This window comes from Molothrus ater, chromosome 7 (assembly GCF_012460135.2).
Source record: "Molothrus ater isolate BHLD 08-10-18 breed brown headed cowbird chromosome 7, BPBGC_Mater_1.1, whole genome shotgun sequence".
Taxonomy (NCBI): Eukaryota; Metazoa; Chordata; class Aves; order Passeriformes; family Icteridae; genus Molothrus; species Molothrus ater.
In genome coordinates, this window is record NC_050484.2 from 21,610,898 (window position 1) to 21,630,631 (window position 19,734).

At 38.6% G+C, this 19,734-nt stretch overlaps 1 protein-coding gene across 3 annotated transcripts in view; it reads right to left on the bottom strand.

Moving 5' to 3' along the window:
* Nucleotides 1–1,229: 1,229 nt before the first annotated feature.
* TANK (TRAF family member associated NFKB activator) overlaps nucleotides 1,230–19,734 on the bottom strand; it is a 29,285-nt gene continuing 10,780 nt past the window's right edge. For 2 of the 3 annotated variants that reach the window (XM_036387126.1, XM_036387127.2), the window contains 5 exons: nucleotides 13,513–13,692; nucleotides 12,232–12,302; nucleotides 9,968–10,086; nucleotides 7,728–8,308; nucleotides 1,230–3,417 (listed from right to left, as the gene is read on the bottom strand). In XM_036387126.1, the coding sequence (XP_036243019.1) occupies nucleotides 3,250–3,417; nucleotides 7,728–8,308; nucleotides 9,968–10,086; nucleotides 12,232–12,302; nucleotides 13,513–13,692 (1,119 nt within the window). In that variant the 3' untranslated portion in view covers nucleotides 1,230–3,249. The remainder of the gene's footprint in view (nucleotides 3,418–7,727; nucleotides 8,309–9,967; nucleotides 10,087–12,231; nucleotides 12,303–13,512; nucleotides 13,693–19,734) is intronic. The other variant, XM_054515488.1, reaches the window with a different exon arrangement.

The following is a 19,734-nucleotide window of genomic DNA, read 5'->3' on the forward strand; positions in this document are numbered from 1 at the left end:
TTGCCATTTGGATTGAGACTCCTCTGTTGAGTTAACCTTGTATGATTGCGGGGGAAAGGGGAATGTACGGTAGGGAGGGGAAGAAATCGCCTCCTCTGAGTCTCATCTGCTGAGAGAACCATGGGGTGGGGGTAGCAGCATCTCGACTTGATCCTCCACTGCTTTTGTTCGTAAGGGGTAACAGCCTCTCCTGAGCATCCTCTGAATTAATATTATCTCGGATGGGGAAGGATGTGTTGAGCGTGTTGTGTGTTGAGCGACTCCTCCGCTCAGTTAACGAAGAAAAGACTGCATTTGTATTATCTGGTTAGATACAGCCATAACGGGAAGGGATTTTAAAAACAAGTTCACAAGGCCAGGAAGCTCCCTCTTTCTCCCGGGCAGGCAGGGGAAGGAAGGTAACTTCCTCAAGCCTCTTAGAGCGAATTCAATTTCATGGGAGTCGGAAGAAAGATCTCACTGGAGTGCAAGATCGGAGAGGGAACTTCCCTTCTGATTCTAGAGAAATAAGAAATCTCAGTTAATGCTCTGCTGATTTCTGCGAGATTTTTTAAAAAAAACAGAGGTCTCGTGGAATCTGTCATAGGAGCGTTTTCCTCTCCTCTAACAAGCAGTGACAGTCTAATTACTGGAGCTACGAGCAGCTGTCGAGTTAGCCGGAGAGACAGAGGAGCTACATGTGTTCTAGCCGGCCGCCGGCACCGAGCCCTCGCAGCAGGCTGAGGCAGCCGTAGCGCCGCAGTGTCCCTCAGAGAGCTCCCGATAGGAAACGGGAGCAGTTTGTTTCCCCGCGAGGGCTGCCTGTGAGCGCGGGGGGCTCACGCGTCGCGCACCGTCAGCGCGGGGCGGGGTGACAATGAACTCGTACGGCAGCCCTGAAACTGCTCCAGCCCCGGGGCTGCCCTGGCGAGGGCTCCGCTGGCCCTGGCGGAGTTGGAATTCGGTAGAACACCTTGGCACGAGTTTGCTGCTCTTCCTGTCCTCTCAAGTTCCTTCCACCATATTTATGATTTTTAATGACATTCTACTTCCCATTTGGATTCAACCTCCTCTGCCGGGTTGAGCTTGTGTGGAAGAGGGAGGGAAGGGGAGGACTACTGAGCCTCCTCTGGTGAGTGTAATAAAGCAGATGTCCCTGCTGGCAGCAGCAGCCGCCTCCAGGAAAGCTGTATAAGGGGGGCCCGTTCAGGGACCGCACTCGCCTCCCACTTCGAGTCGCTCACAACTGCTTAGCGTGAGATTTATTTATTTATTTATTGTTTATTTAAAAACTAAACTAGTACTCCTCGCAGTGGTCTGATCGGTGAGCCTATCTGGATGCCCTCAGGCAGCAACAGTTTTACGCACGCAGTATTAAACAGCTTCCTAAAACGCAGCACTAGGCAGGAGCTCTCACAGTGGGAGATGGATGGGTTCGGCCGGTCGGCGAGACTTTGGGCAACCGTGTTCCTCCCACCTCCTGCCGCCCTCCCCGCTGCCCCGGGCTGCCTCCAGCAACAAAGAGCCTTGTCCCCGCGCGGGGACTCGGGCTCGGAGAGGGGCTCCCGGCTCTGCCAGCTCAAGGGCTCCTGGGGAACCGCATCCACGCCTGGGGGCGGGGGGCAGAAACAGATGACTTTATTTTCTTCAAAGGTGATTCGCAGTTTGTGCATCCCTTAATAACGCGAGCTTCTGAGCTCGAATTTCACGGTTGAGAGCGCGAGTCGGTGCTGCGTGTCGGGCCGGCTGGAGATGTGCGAATCCCCTTCTCTCCTCCCAAGGCTGGAACTTGTGCCTCTCCCGGGCACCACCCCCAGCCGTGCTCTCCGGGGAGGTGCTTCACACTCCGCACGGCGTGGCCGCGGCCGAGCATCGCCTCTTCAGCGCTGCGCACCGGCCGGTTGAGAGCTCCGAAGAGTAACAAACTCTTCCTCCAGGTCACGGAGCAGACGTGCACTGTACAGTGCTGCTTATTACAGTACACTCTGTTGACAGCCCGTCACAAACATGACATGTTTAAAATAGAGAAAATAATTGCAGAAAAATCCATTTCTAAAAATTACACAGGTGTTAATTCTTCCAGAAATTTGTCACCTGCAAACAAATCTTTAAAAAGAAAAGGTGTTTTGCTTTGCTGCTATGAAAATATTAATGCTAATTATCAATATCAGGGCTAAACTCTATATTCAGTTCAAATGCAAAAAGCAAGCACCCTTTATCATTAATTTAAAATACTTGGCAACACCCCTATTTATAAATTTGATATCAGTAAATCCAGAAAATGTGCAAACTTTATCAGACTTCAATGTTTCAACTAAACACAAATTTTAATTGCATTGAGAAAGCCACTATATTCAGGATAAAAATAAATTCACTGAGATTTGGATGATTAAGTTTTCCCCTTTCCTTTCTAGTCTGTACCAGACTTGGGCAATCCACCATAGCAGACCAGAAGGGAAGGCAAATAATCTTCGGTATTATTAGTTTTGGGGAAAGTTTAACCTTTTCTATCCTTCATACCTGTTCACTGAAAGCATTTTTAGTAATTATTAATGCTATAAAGGTACATTAACAAGATAATAATTATTTTTTTATAACATGTAACAGATATTCATAAAATCATTACTGCTGCATTTTGGCAAAAGGGTCATTTATATGTTACTTTTGATTACTCGCTTCAGTAAAAAATTCATCTGGGAAAGTCAACCATTCATTTATGTTACTAGTGTACAAGCCTATCCTAATTCTGGCACACCTGGATTCAGCTGTAATGATAATTTTACAGGAATCTGAATTAAGAGGTTCACTATTTGGAAATTATATAATATAAATGAAAAATGAGGGCCTATTTCTTTCCTGTTTACTTCAGGGAGAACATAATCACATCACTGGATATTGTCAAAAAAATCCTTGCATTACTCCCATTTTTGCCAGCCAGAATAAGGCATTAATCCTGCAAGTCTATATTCATAAATATAGTCACAACTTCAGGCCTATTCAGGCAAAGATTAATTGGGAAAAAAAAGTGTTTGACATCACTCTCAAAGTTAATAGTGAAGCATAACAAGCAATAATGTGAATTACAGTACTGAGTGACTTAGTTTCATTTTGCCTTGTCAAAATACAACTAAAAATGTGCTTATCTGACAAACAATTTCAGTCATGAGTTCTTGTTACAAGAAGTCTTAATTCTTAAACTCTTATCGTATCTATTGAATAAAAAAATGTATAAATGTATGCAAAAACAGTGAACCATTGAATTCTCATACATTAAGACTGTACTTTAAAGTGGGAATTGAGATGCCGAAGAAAATCTTCCTTAGATGTTAGAGATGGTGGGAAAACTTCTCGACAGAATTCACATATTCCACACTGATTCAGTTCAGAGTCTGCATATGCTTGTGCCAGCAAATCATTGTCTTGAGGCTGCCAAATGGGCTAAAAGAAACAGAAAATTATTATTGCTGAGGTATACATTATGCTGTAGTTTATATTTATATTAAAAAAATACCTGCCTCTTTAAATTAGGATTCCTTTACACCTGCCTGGCCAGAGACGTTAACTAGAGAGTTCTCATTTAAGAAAAGCAAGATAAGACTTTGGTTTTTTTTTTAAAGTTCTATAAACGCACTATCCTTGCAAATATTTAAAAATATCTTGGTATCTATCAACGATAAATATTGCTATATTGCTATCAGCAGAAGTCTGCAATATCAGTCTGGTACATACAAAAGATTTTCTTTAACTTTGCATTTCAGTATTTTACTGAAGAAGTCATAGTACACAATAGCCATTTAGCAGAAATGAGAAACTACATTTTTACCTTAGAATAAAATGTTTCTTGTGCTGAGTTAATACGATTCATATTTTATTTCCATTCTTATTCACATATAACTTGTTTTCAGTTTATTTCCAAAATAACTACCATGTCATGGCTTAAGGTACTTATTTGCCCTGGCTGCCTTTTAGTATAATGTGTCACAAATAATCTTGTCTGGGATTCCTCCTGCCATGACAGTGTCAAACTCACCGGAATCATTCTGAATATCTATCCATGCATTCTATCCATATAAACTACGTTGTATTTCGTTCAGCAGCTGCACTGCTCTTGGTCCCTGAGCTAGTTAGTTTCAAGCCAGCAAGTCTGTTTATTCAACATTGGAATTCAAGGCACTTAAGCCCAGAGTCTAAGTGTATACTATTTTGAATCGTACCAACTAGGAATCAAAAAGTCTTCTCTCAGTCTTCAAAGTTAAAACTTCAGTTTCATAACTTTAGTATTAGCAACACAAGATCAAATAGTTACATTATATGGCCAGGACAATCAGGTTTTGAGTCAAATAAAAACCAAATGCATCCTGTGGTGAGAACGAAGTAGAAAGAATGGCAGCAAGCTGCTGTGAGCTCTATGTAGGGATGGAACGTAGAAGAGAGTGTGTCCTACAGGGGTTTTTTTGGCTCAGTTTCTTCCTCTTTTTTCACTCATACATGGGTTGGAAGGCAAGGAAGAATACAAAGTAATTTCTTTAGAAGTTTTAGATTTCTTGCTACTGATACCCAAGATTTTTAATTTTGAGCACTTCTTTAAATTTCATCATGCCAAATAGCTAGAATCTATTGTTTATTTCTCCCACAGCAACCCACTGTACAACTAAGCTGACTTTCACAGAAGTTAAACCTTCTGTTTAAACCACCCTGAACTTCTTGCGAGTCAATTTCCTGGCCCATTCTGTATTTAAACAGTGTTTAGCTTATCACATAGCAATAGCAGACTTACTGTCTTTCATTATGGTCAGCAATCCATATAATTAAATTGACTAATTAGTAATTAAGTGCAATCACACCACTTTTTTCAGCTCAAAGAGCCTACTTATTGTATGTTGCTGGTGTAAATTGCATATTAAATCTATCTAGACACTGACACACTTAAACAAGTTAACACACTTAAACACACTACATAAATGTGTTTAGAATTATTTGTTTCTGATATGATGTAAAGCACTGTTTGAAAAAAAGATAAAATAGTATTGTAAAAACTATTTGGCATCTTGGAAACATAACAAGGGGAGGTACCCATCCAGCAACCCACACACACAGGCACTTAACTTCCATTTCTTGAGTGCTAAGCTTGTGCTTAATATCCTTGTCAGAACAGAGATTTATTTAAACACACATTCCATTTCAAAGACATTAATATTGAGATTAATAGACTACTGAATTGCTTTTAAAATCATGAACAGACTTAGAAGTATTTTTGGTGGAAACAACTCCCTCAAACTGCAAATACCAATAAACATGCGCATCTATATGAAAGTCTCAGCTAAATGTAGTCTGTAAAATCCTAGGTTCACTAATATCCATGTTTATTTTAATCTACTGCTCTTTTCAGTCACGTTTTTTTTTTAAAGTTACATTCTAAGAAAACAGTACTGAGTTTTTAGATTTAGTATCCACATAGAAGGAAAGAGCTAAATTTATTACACCAACTGAGAGCAGTTCCAAGAACTTGCTGTTGCCAAATCTATTGCATTTATGGGGTTTTCCATTTTATAAGTTAACATATGTAGTAAATACTTGAAAGTTTTATCTACACTAGGAAAAAAAAAATGAGGTATATAATTCTCTCTTTTTTGGCTTTTCCTTCATTTTTGGAAGGGATGATAGAAGCTGCAAGCAGCATAATCACCCCCTAGAAAGGTGGTAAAAATACTAAGAACAAGTTTATACATAAATTTTGCTAAGGTTAACAGAGTGGAAAAGGGCATGCATACAAGTAAAGTTAAAAAAAATACTCTTTTAATCTACATATATATTATCTGTGACCAAATCTTTAGCAAAACTTACAGTCAGAGAAAACCCCTAGAGCTGAGTCCAATTAATTGGGAAAAATACTTAAAACCTAGTTTGAAAACAGCTGAATAAAGGTGATGGATATTTAAATATACTGATATACACAGATGTATATTTAACGGATTCTCAAGCAATACTGGCTTGTTTTAAGCACACTTCTGAATAAGAAATAACATTTTAATCAATGCAGTGCTATTGTAGATATGACTTTCAAATACTTAACAGTTCACCATTAGCTTTCTTTTTCTCTGTGTGCTAGCATTAGTATGTTTTTCTCCACAAAACAGATCATTCACATTTTAAATGCTGGCTCCAAATTAATTTCCTTATTTTGCAGAAATACCAGTGGTCAAAGACTTGCTGCTATTCAACCACTGTTCTGTACTTTTTTAAGCTGCAGACTCCCCTATCAATTTATAACCACATACCAGCTGTTTCACTTGCTGTAATGTACAATGCAGGGTGCCATCTATTGAAAAATGAATACACAGACTAACTAGTAAAAGAACAGGCTGGAGAGGGAATACAAAAAAGGAGGATAGTAACAAGCAATGGAGTGAATTCTTTGCAGTTCCACAGGAATTCTACTAGCCGTAAAATAAATGTGGTAATTTGTTTAACTTAGTCACAACTTTAACGGGGGACCCAATGAAAAATACAATAAAAACTGTAATTAATAAGTTGGTAAAGAATTGAGATCTCCTACATTACAAATAGATATTTAAAATAGCTTTTGAAAAAATCAAGCTTATAGCAGCAATCTTTCAACGCTTTAAAATTTTCACTCAAAAAGTGGTTTGCAATAGAAAATTAAACTAGATTGGGTAAATTTTAGGAGAAGAAAACATTCAAGCTATAATGGCCTACAACACTTTCTAAATGCTGGTTTTGCAGGTCATGCAGTGACCAAACGGAGAGGTAAAGCTCTTCTGCTGCATGTACCTTGCCATTAGGAAAGAACATAAACTTCATCCATGCAAGTGGTTAAAATAGGTTAATTCCACTCTCAGAGAATTCCAAATTATCACTATTTGCTTATTCTCGAAAATCTGTCCTTTCACAAGGTACCAGAAAATAAAAAAACAACAGAAATAAAAACCCCACCAAAATAAAAAACCAAACAAACACAAAATCAGTCTATAAAGCTCCATAATTTTGCAAGCTTTCATCTGAGACAGAGGCAAAGTATTCAGAGACATGGGTGTAAGAACACGCCAATATGTTTTACTGCATTACAGCTACTGGGCCTTGTTTTCAGAAGCTCCCATGGACTTCGGGCTATAAGTGAAATTTAAGCCCAAATTACATACATAAACCTAAAATGAAGTATTTTAGCGATCTTTCCTTAATTAAAAAAAAAATAATTATGTTTTTTTCCTACAATGAAAAAAATTTAAGCTTCTTTGAGCAGAGGAATAGGATGTTGTTGATCCCTCAGATTGAGACAAAAAGTAGCTTTTTTTTCATAGTGGAAGTATTTATCTGTTTAGCTTTTTAATTGGTTTATTTTTCCAATTCTCTGCTGTACATGAAAAACAATTAAAACAAATGTGTGCCCTATACAACTGAGATCAAGGGTAGAAAGAAAGCAATCTAGGGGACAATTTAGGATTAATGACAGCTTTGAAATAGATATAGAAGCAATTAATATCTAGATGAACTGAAATTTGTAAAAACATCCAGTGCTTATGTCTGCTTATATTCCTGATGTTTCACTGGGAAAGCATCTTGAACACATTCTGCAGTATTAGGAAGAAAAAATGATGAGAGATATTGTCTTAAAAAAAGACTGATCAGCTTTCTTAGAGAATATATTAATCCAGTCTCAAAGATCTTTGCAAAATATGTGTCTGAATCATTATAACTTTTTGAAATGTAGAATATTTATAGAAAGATACCTGATGAGGACCTCTGACGGTTGTTCCAGCAGCTTCTAAAGAAAAAATTACTTCAGGTACACTCTGGTTTGTGTGCTTAGGTACAAATGTCAAACCACTGTCTGTTGTTTTTAAACATGGTTTGTCACAGATATTTTCTATGGGCATCTTTGCATGATCTGAGGGGTTTGTTTTGTCAACAGTAGTTAAACTTTGTAAAGCTGAGGTCATGAGATCAATGCCATGAGCTTCAAATGAGTTAGGTTCCAATTTACTGAGGTTAACAGCACGGTCTCTGTGCTCCAGGTTAAAATGATGATCTTGAAGCATGTTTTCAGATATACCAGTACAAGGAACTGTTGGTTTTTCCTGAGTGCTCTGCAAGAAAGCAGAGTCATTGTCTGTAGGTGGAAACTTGACATTAAATTTAGAAAGTGATTCTACAGAGTTGTTGTCCTCATCTTGGCCCACTCCTCTTGGTGTGATAGATGTGATGCATGATGCACCTCTATTTATATCCTTTATAACCCGAGGCTTAAAAAGCTCTTCTGCTTGTTCATCAGTTTTATCTGTGCACTGTATCGGCATGGAAAACTGTATTTCTGTGAAGAAAGAATGAAGAAAATATTAAATAGTCCATTGAAATACAGTTATTAAACTGTGAATTTTTTTTCTTACTTCCCTGCTTTTTTAACTGTTTATTTTCTCTTTAAAATCAGATTGAGTTGTAGTTCTCTTTCACAAACATTAGTTCTGACACAAAAACTATCAGAACAGAAATAGAAGGAAATACTCCCTTCCAGTAATTATATTTCTCTTTGATTTATGGCTATAAACATTTTCATTTTATTGAAAATTATGTTGTCCCATACTCTTAACACATACTTGCATATTCACTGAAGTGTTCTGGCAGAAATAGAAGCTGGAACCCAAACCACTTCACATAGTGCCAAGAACATGCTAGGCACCATGAGCACAATTTTAGAAGGTATTCAGGTACCCAGCTCCCACTGGTTTCCAAATTAGTTAAATATTTAAACTGAATAGCTATTCAGAAATAGGACCATGTTTTCCCTTTGTTTTGAGAATTCACCCTTCATTTTTGGCACTATATTAATAAAAACGGTAATAGTTACCCTTAACCAGGTCAGAGAGTAACTTAGGTAAAAAACTGATTGTACAGCAGCCTTTTGGCAGTGGAACATGGAAGTAACAAATCAAATATTAAATCTATATAGCTTTTGTCATGTATACCTTTACACACAGGTGATTTAAGCACTTCTTTTATTCTCTATAATGCTTACGTCATGTATGGATTATCACACAGTGGAGTTAGGCACTTTGTTGGGAATCAAAACCACCCTTGTAAAGTAAGTTGCCAAACACACTTCCCCCAAAATTCCCACCCCCAAATAATAAAGTTATTAGCATACAATCAGACTACCACAGTACAGTTCAGAGCAATTTGAAGCAATGCTAACACTTCATGTAACAAAACTTCAGTAATGGATGACCTAAATTAAAATCAAGCGCTGAAATCAGCATCTTTTACTTCAGCTGTGTGCATTTGGCAGGTCTTTATTGAAATCACTTAATATATTGAGTCTGATCCTACTATTAAGGAAAGTTAGTAGAGAATACCCATAGTATTACATTGTATTACCCATAGCTTACATTTTATTAAAGGTAAGCATTAGCAGAACTGGACATTCGGGATCTTTCACAGTTCCAAAAAAATCAAGCCTTCCTTATGTCTTCAAGAAGTATTGGATTAAGCTCTTGTCCCATATAAGAAAAGAGTATTTAAAAGTCTGCACAAGGAAGTCTAGAAACTAAGTCCTCTGACTCTCCTCAGTCCTGCAGTTTTCCTCTAACAGATATGGGGCTAGAGAATTTCATAGCAGACATCTTTTGAACTGACAGCTAAATTAAAAGCAAGCAAGTGCTGTCATTCACACAGTATGATGGGATATCACATGTAGTAAGTGCCTGCCTCTCACTCCAAGGGACAAAACAATTACAAGAGCCATTGATGTGATGACTGTCTTTTATAGCATGTGATTTGGAGCATTCGTCATAGAATGCCAAAACTGGCGGTGCGTTTTCTTGGTGAAATACTGAGCACCATGTGAACAGACTTGAAAAAGGCAGATGGTAAACAGTGGAAGTACTTCTATGTATGTGTAATTTGCAGTATTTTCAAATATAAAGCAAAGCTTTCAAACAGTTGAATCACAATAAGAGCTTAAGTATGATATTACCAGTTTCAGGTTCTGGCTTTATCTTAAATATACTCAGTTGGTCTGTTTGTTCTCTGGCTAGCATACGTATTCGATGACACTCTTCTTTCATGTCCTGGAAAATAGTCTCCAGATTCTCTCTGGAAGATCAAAATGGTAAATTAAAGAGTCAACCAATTCAGCTTGTTGTGACCTTTAATCTAGTCACACCCACAAACCAGAGAAGAACAATAGTATAAGCTACTTTTCTTGGATATCTTGCTCCTCAACATATGTATACATATTTTTTGTTCTCAGTAAAAGCAAGCAGAAAAAGGAAAAGGAAATGTTGTCAAAGAGTTGTTTAGTCATATCATACACATATATATTTGAACACAGGAACTGACCCTGCAAGGACCACCCCCAAAAAATCCAGCCTTTCAGTTCTTTCAGTCTTTCAGGTATTTTGTGGAAGAGTTTATCTTTCCCAAGGGTACTGTTTCCACCTCAGTTCTAGGGAAAATAAGATGCTGCCACTATGAACATTGTTTGCTGTCGGTGCCACTGCACTCCAGACTGCAGAAGAAGGAACCCACAAGCATTTGTTATGACTCTTTCCTTCTCTCTCTACCTGGCATTTTGTCAGTTGAAAAACCTGGAGTTTGTCAACTCATGCCCTCTGGTTTCATACAATATGATATAACTTTTCTTTTTATTCTGAGACATTTATTGTATTATATATTTTCCAGAGTATCATATGGGAATCTGATATTTAGTTATCTGCACTGAGAATGGTAAAAATAGTTCATGCTGGTGTGAGTTTATTTCTGCAAAGGCACTGTTATTTAGTTACTGATGCTTCCAAAAAATTCCACTGTGGAATTCTGATAAACTTGCTGAGTAATTTATATTTTTAAACACAATATAATGGATTTTATAAAATGAACTTCAAAGATGAAAAAGTGAAGTTGGATTTGTGTTCTCTTTTGCATCTTTTCATCAAAAGATCTCAAAAGTGATTTTTCTTTAATCCAGTGAATTGCTTTCTTTTTTATTGCTTATTCATACAGCAATCTGACTGTGTTCCTACTTCTGTTGTGTTTCTCTTTCTGAAGACACAAATGTCTATTTGTATCTCATTTGAAAAAAAAGATCTACAGAAGTAGTTAAAATTATTACTGTTAATACATTCTGATGATTTTCCAGAAGTTTTGATAAATAAGAAATAAAAAAAAATTAAAGTTTCTATTCAGAACTTTAAAATATAGCTATGATTAGATGAAGCAGTCTTAATTTGCTAGACATTTGTGATACTATAATCTTAATCTATAAGATTACCAGCAATCTTACCAGTCACATACTTCCTTCCAAGAAAACAGTAAAGTAAGGAAGCTATTTGAGAGCAGAGGGACAGAAGACAGGTAAAAGTTTTTCATTTTTTAGATATAAATCAAAAAGACAAATCTTTCTCACATTACAGTCTTATTTCCTCTCTTTCTTATCACAAAAGAGTAGTGAGCCAGACTAAAGATCCATGTGGTTCACCTAGCCTAAGTATGGGAGTGGTCAAAAGCAGATGCCTAGGCAAGAGAATAAAAAGAAAGCAAGAAATTGATACTTTCTCTTAATAACTCCCCTAATCTCACCTTAGAGAATCTTCTATTTGACCCCAGAAAAGTTGTTAAAAGTGGCATTACTGGCTGTCCTATGAAAAATACAAACCTAAGACTTTGTTCAATATTATCCTGAAATCGCTGGCAGAAGGGAAATCTACTGCTTTTGACGCATTGGTCATAGCAGGGGCTCGCTGCCTTCAGCTTACAGATAAATTTGGTTTCAAACTATCTCATTTGGGATGGATCAGGCCAAGAATTATTTCTTCATGCTGCCTATCAGAGCGCTTCCTGGCAGCACAGCAGGCTCCTGTGCTGTGCTGCCATCAGTTAATCCATAATGGCTGTACATTCCTGCCCAGAAGAGTTAATGCAAGGCAGTGAATGCTTATCCAAACCCCAGCATTAATACCCACCGCCATTTCCTGGAGTTTAACCTCCTGCTGAACCGAGTGGATACCTTCCTCCCTCCCAGCTTAGCCCTCCATACTTGTAAAGCCCCAGCTATGCTTCCACATAGCTGTTGGCTCTATTATCTTCCTGCATTAACTCTTTGACCTTTGATGCTGCCCCCTCCCGACTCCCTGCCCAGCCAGTTCTTGATGCTCTGTGCAGAAAAGAGGGCAATAGCTGGCCTTACTCAATTGCAGAAAAGCCAAAAGCAAATTTGAAAAATGCTGCAGAAGTATTTACCTTTCAGGTGAAATACCAGAGATCCCTAGAGATAATTCAGGCTTATCTGGAACAACTTTCTTACTTTTCACCTTGAAGTAAAAGATGAAAATATTGAGCACGTTAGCATATTAATTTTGCACCTTGATATGAATGAAAATGTCATGGGGTCCTTCACCTAGTCCTGTTGAAAGCTCTCAAAGCATTGTCAAAATGACAAAAGCAGTTTGTGTGAAATTCCTAGTTCCTTTCAGGTTAACTTATTAACTCAGTGTGGCATTTCTCTGCTCATACTCCCTTGAAACGGAACTAGTTCTAAGAATATTGTTTGATTGTAATTAGTTTTCAATCATGTATAAGGTAAGATTCTGTCTTTTGTATAAGCTTGTTACCAAGCTATTTTACCTCTTAAAAATCAATTTATTCACTGAAAATTTCAATGAACACATCGGAAGCTAATATGTTAGGAGTTCTAGCAGTTTTTAAAATAAGTTATTAACTTTGACTACCACCGTGTGGTTCACTCCAGTATTACATAGTTTTACATCTGCCAGGCATTAAGGGAAGTTTTCATAATAACCAGTCACTAAGCTGCAGTTCCACTAGAGCTACATTACCAGATGGCCTGAGTAGTTCATATGTGCTCCAAGTCAGACACGAACTTGAGCACGCCTGCCAAATCAGCTGATTTCAAAGATGTGTAAGCTCAGAAATCTGTATAAGCTGATCCATTGCCTATAACCACAGGCATGTCTTACCTGTAAGGCTGAAGTGCAGCTGCAGCTCCTGTAGATTCATTTGAGCTGCCTAACACCCAGCAACCCAGGATATAAGTCCTTGCTACAGTAAACTAAGCAATGCTTAGGAGGTCTAATAGCAACAAGTTCTGTGTTGCTGCGCTCTTATGCTTACCTGTGTTCACTTTAAATTAGGTAGCTAATATGTGTATACGTGGTTAGAGTCACATCAACGACTGTACTCTAGCTATCCCACAATGACAGAACAGCACCCTGGATGCTATTCTGCAATAAAAATAGGGAGCTAATCTGGAGTTTTGACAAATATGATAATTTTCAATACATAACATAAAATAATTAACATACCAACTAACCAATAAGTATTTAATGGTGTTCCCTATGTGCTTTGTATAATTTGAAAATTTCCTAGTAATTATAGAATGATGACATTTAAAATAAATTTATCAGAATAATTAGTATGAATTCCAAACATTTCATGTTTGAAAGAAGTAATAATTTACAAATGTTTGTCTTTATTTTATCTCTACTTGGTTTCTTATCTTACCTCCCTTTTATATGTTGGCTTCTGTATACCCTTTTGTGCTTCATTTACTTCTTGCAATTTGCTTTCCAGATTTCTTATTTTATCATCTTGATTGGAAATAATAGATAAAAGCTTCCTTTCCTTTTGATTGCTTTTGTCCTCAAGTTGCTTCAATTTCATGCTCTCACTGTCTAACTCTTCCTAAAAAATAATTTTAGAAACACCAGTACAATTAATAAATTTGAGGCTTGTGGAATATCACTATTCAGCAGTCTATAATAAGCTAAATGTAGGTTTTGCATCGCAAGTAAGGGTCAGTCTTGATTATTACATTAATAATTTTCAATTGATAGTGAAGATCTTCTACCTCTACACATAGCTGTAACTCATCATAGGTGATTCTCAAAACAACTGTATCTTTCTCAAAGTCATATTAGTGTTTATAGAAAATCAAGATACTTTCTTGATTCACTTACTATATCATTTACATTAACATTTTATGTATAATATTTTGCATATATGATACATCAAATAGTATTTAATTAATTTCAATCTTATACCATTTTGAACATGTTGATAATTCTGCAAATTGAGCAAACCCAAGAACACAATCACACAATCACAGAATCTTAGAATACCTTCAATTGGAAGGGACCCATAAGGATCATTGAGTCCAGCTCCCTGCTCCTCACAGGACTACTTAAACCACAGAACTTAGAGCATTGTCCAGAGAGGCTCAGTGCCATGACAGCTCCCCTGGGGAGCCTGTTCCAGTGACCAACAATGGTCTCAGTGAAGGACCCTTTCCTAATGTCCAACCTGAGCTTCCCCTGATGTGACTTCATTCCATGTCCTTGTGTCCTGTCGCTGCTCACCAGAGAGAGGAGAGGAGAGGAGAGGAGAGGAGAGGAGAGGAGAGGAGAGGAGAGGAGAGGAGAGGAGAGGAGAGGAGAGGAGAGGAGAGGAGAGGAGAGGAGAGGAGAGGAGAGGAGAGGAGAGGAGAGGAGAGGAGAGGAGAGGAGAGGAGAGGAGAGGAGAGGAGAGGAGAGCAGCACCTCCCCGTCCACCGCTGCCCTTGAGGGAGTGAACTGCGATGAGGTCACCCCTGAGCCTTCTCTTTTCCAGGCTCAACAAACAAGTGACCTCAGCTGCTCCTCCTAATTCTTGCCTTCAAAACTTTTCACCATCTTGGTCACCCTCCTCTGGACATGCTCTAATAGTCTGATGTCCTTTTTGTGGCACCCAGAACTGCACACAGTGTTTGAGGTGGGGCTACAGCATTGCAGAGCAGAGTGGGACAATCCCATCCCTTGCCTGGCTGGCGATGCTGTGCCTGATGCCTTCCAGGACAGAGTTGGTCCTTTTGGCTGCCAAGGGACACTGTGGACTCCTATCAACTTGCCAGCAACCCAAAGTGCAGGTCTCTTTCTGTAGGGCTGCTCTCCAGCCTCTCATCCTCCAATCTTTATGTATAACCAGGATTGTATTGCAAATATTTCAGTCCTATAAAGACTGATTTGTGGAATAAAACGCCCTGGCTGCTCTCACTTTGATGATCCATCTAGGAATTCATGGAACTTTTAACTATGTGGGATTTTTGTGGAAAAAAGAAGAAAATAACAAACAAAATTTTTTAATATGTTCAAAGATAGTAGCTGCAAAAATTTTCAAGAAACAACCAACAGTTAAAAACTGCTACTATGAAAACGTTATGGTTGTTAGTTTATGCAATTTAGGGAACTGTATCAAGTGTCACAGAAAGTGTCCCCAAAGAGACACTTTGTAAGAGTGAGAAGTAAGCCCAAAGGATGAACTCTTAAAGAAGAATGTATGAGAATATAGTCTGTAGACAGGTAGGGTAAGATGAAGAGGAAAGGAGCAACCATATGCTTTCTCAAGATCTTTTGTTTTATTTTCAAATGGAACTTACATAGGGTGAGGTTGTGCATTTGAAGATCAGGTGGGTAGGGGCTACCCTGCTAGACAAAGACAGCCATGCAGTCTTTACAGTAAGACCTTCAATGCAACTCCAGACTTGGGTGGCATCTTAAAGATCCAGATTAAGCCTCTTCTGCTCAGCGACTTCAAAACATTGTCTAAAAATGGCATGTTTCAATCCCAGAAAAACTCCTTAATCCTAACTCTACTATGCTTTGCATTTCTGACAGGTCAAATTCAATTGACCTGTTTTAAAATATAATATATTATTTAAATATAAAGTAAGGGGATACAGCTTCTCCTGTGTTTTCCTTCATAATTTGCTGGAAATCCAAACACCTAGGAAAAAGCTTTCATCAAAGATAGTACTTGCCCTTGAGGAACAATTGTATCTTAAGGACAGTAAAATAACTCACTGAGCCTGTGATACAGCATAATTAGTCTGTGAGACTATTACAGCTCCAATTCACATGTGGGTTTGCAAAGGCCCTCAGATAACTGGAGACCCTGCAGAAATGGCCAGTAGTTCTCCTTCATTTCTCCTACATCTGCAGGAAGCAAGGACAAGATTTAAGCAAGCAGGGAAGAAAGCCACATGAGAAGAGCCGTGTTACCGTGAAGACATATCAGTACATGCTGATGGAAATCATCATTCCTGTGCACCATCGGGATACCAGGAAAAACCCTGGAGAAGCAATTACACCTTTTGGGATCTTTCAATAACACAACCCTTCATAGCTTGATGCTCTTAAGAGTTTCCAATACTGTGCCTGGCAGTTTGCAATGATGTGGTAACCCTTCTAAACTGGCTGAAGATTACAAAGCTAATGCTTGATAAGCTTCATAAACTTTATAAATTTTATAAATATGTCGCACAGGTCTTTTAAGCATGCTGGTATTAGCTGTCAGCAAAATGGTCATGTATATATTATGAACAGATAGGTATCTTTTCTTTTGCAGAGACTTCATAGGATCAGAGGATAACTGAAATTGGAAGGGACTTCCAGGATTCTCTAGCTTCTAATCAAATCAGGGTCAGTTACAATGTCTGATCAGGTTACTCAATTTAACCTTGAATTTCTCAAGGATGAAGACTGCACTTTTCCCATGCCTGGCTGTCCTCATGGTGAAATGTTTTCCGCTATGTTCAGTCTGAACCTTTCCTGTTTCATCTGCCTGTTGTCTCTTATCCTCCTGCCATGCACTGATGTCTTAAGTTTTAACTGTCATATTTTCCAGATTCTGCACTGTATTAATATGTAGCTCTGAACTTCATATAAAGTGTTAGCAAGTTCTCTTCACAGTTTTGCTAGACAAAACAATCCTTTTCCAGCCTGAGAACCAAGGACACCATTGTGGCTTCAGGCCCAAAAAGTGTAAACAATGGCAAATTGAGGAGAGCAATCTGGGAGGATGCGACTTCATAACCTGAAGCTGTAATTGGACAATTAACCCAAATATGTAAATGGACCAAAACTTATAAAAGTGTGAAAACTCGTGGTTGGGGTGCATCTTGGGTGGAGCCACAGCCAGGCTCTTGGACTGCCCAAGGTGTATCTTTTAAAGGCCTTTTAATAAACACCTACTTTATTCCTTTAACACTGTCTAGCCTCTGGCCTAGGCAGCCTCTCTAGGCATCAACAACACCATTAAGAGCCTGGCTCCATCTGCCTGATAACCTGAATGTAGGTATTGGAATGCTATTCGCTTTCCCTGAAGCCACCTTCGGGGAAAGGTTGGACAAGAGCAGATTTTGCACCTTCTCTTGGAATATGTACTCCAGCCCCCAGTTAGCTCAGTGGGGCTTCTGCTGAACTCACTGTAGTTTGTCAATGTTTTTTGCGTACTGGAGATCCCTAAGCCCAGTTCATTATTCCAGATGCAGTCCAGTGAACACTGAATAGAGGGAAATACCCTCTTCCCTGGGTGTGCTAGCTGTGCTCCTGTTAATATAACACAGGGAGCTGTTACCCTTCTTTTTTGTCAGGACACGCTGCTGGCTCATGCTCAGCTTGCTGTCTAACAAGATCCCAGCCCTTTCCCAGCAGAGCTGCTCCGCAGCCAGTCAGCCCCCAGACTGTACTGCAGCAAAGGCAGGTTCCTTTATTTTTCCCTGAAGTGTGCTATAATGGCCTGTTTCCGTGGCTTCCTAAAACAAACAAATGGTCAGGTAGTTTCAAGGAAAAACACAATTCAACTGATGAACTATTCAACTGATGACTACTATAAGTGGTCTCAAGGAATATTAACTGTGACTTTTAACAGTTTCCCCACAAACTCTTCTTTATTATTGGGTAGAGATAAATTAAGCAGATGAAGCAATAGGAGAAAAGGCTTTCAATACCAGAATTTCTTATATCTTATATTACGGCCTAATCCTGCTGCATACATTGTATCAGCAGCAAATAACAGCTACATGCACAATATTATCAGCCACCAAAAAATCAAGTCCAGCTTTCTTTGCATTAAAGATAGGAAACAAAGTGACACTAGTGAAGCTGGTATGGACTGGAACATGGAACTCCACAAGACTGCTGCAGTAGTTCCTCTTGGTTACATAAGTAATTTTAGCCCTATAATTTAGAACATAAAGATGGCTATTATATGTCTGCCATTCTTCTGCCTATGTTCTGCACAAAAGAGCTAAACATTTATTGTAGGATGAAGAGTTTTGAAATATGTAACATTTGTATCATTCATCCCTGACATACAGTTTCTTCCTCCTTTTCATGGCACAAGACACTCTTGACGAACCAATTCCAGACAGTGTTTAATACTGAGGTTCTTGAACCAGCAAAATGGGATCATAAGCATATTTTCTTGTCACAGGAGCTGACTTTAGCTTCATGTCTTATTAAGTTCATAAGGATTCTGATATCTGACTGTTCTAAAAAGTAGAAGCTTGACATCATCTCATCTCTAAGGTTTTTAGTTTGCTGCACAGCTTTGGCTCTGAGACAGTGGTTGGATCCCAGTTCTTCCTACTTAATAAAGTTTAGCCAGGGTCTCAAAACTAGGCAGCAATACAGGCACCTTTGGTCTTCTCAGGCAGAGGGCTGAAAAATTCTGGTAATGATGTATATAGTTGGGTACTGGCCAGCAAGCCAATCTGGCCACTCACTTCTTTCAGTGAAGACAAATGGGAACAAAAGAAATCTCAAAGCATTTTATGACACACAGGCAAGAGACCTTGACAATAGCATATAAAATACATATGTATGACCACCTACTAGAAAACAAAGAAAAGATAGCTCCTCCCTCATTTTAAACCTCTGAAATTCAAGCTCTAATCATGCACCTATTACAATCAATTCAGGATTTCTATTGACTTTACTGCAGGACAGAATACAGTCCACTGAAAAATCCCACTGGACTTAGCAAATGAGAGTTTCAAAAGGTTTCAATAAATCCAAGCATCTTCTGCCATGGGAGACTGAATTTCAAGGACAGTGTAGAGGACAATGGCTGTAGGAATAATTTATTTGGTTTAGAACAGACTGTGGATAGAATATTATTAGAAAAATACAGGCTTTCAAAATAGAATATTCAAACTTCCAAATTTCAATACCTGAAAAAGCCAATACTTTATTGAATTACACACAAGAAAACTATACTGGGTCAGTGACAGGATGGTGGATTTTCAGTTTAAGAGATGTCAAAATATGACATCTGAGGAAAAAAAAGTACAAGAAAACAGGAGACATGCATGATATATCTGTTAATAAATTCCCAGATCTTCTTAGTTATAGTTTCCATCTATTTATTAACTCTCAACAGATGTCTCTTCCACAGAGTTGTCCAATTTTCCCTTGAAGCATGAATTCCACTGGGTTACTGTGGTTTTTTTTTTTTTGTTCAATCAAAAGATAGCTTGTGTAGAGACACTGCTGTATATCTTCCCTCGTAGCCATGAATTGCATGGCCAAGACACAGCCAGAGCTAGTACAAGTGTGTGTGCCTCTGCTGTGCTGTCTGGACATTTTTGTATCACACTTGCCAGATCAGTCAAGTTTACTAGACACAATGCCAAACATTAGGGTCCTCCTTGCATTGGAAGGATGGTGCAAATATATCCATGTGCCTCTGTAGAAGGCAGCCTTTGTCCAGTCAAACATACTTTCTCAAGCTCCATGCTTTTTCCCAGTAACGGGAACAGAGAATAGGCTGGGTCAACCCAACTTTGCATGGGTTTAAATCTCTACACATCCCCTCTAAAAAGACCTTATTTGAATAGCAGTGTGCCTGGGTTTAAATGCAACACCATAAAGACAGACTTAATATAGTTCATTCTGCATGGAGGTATCT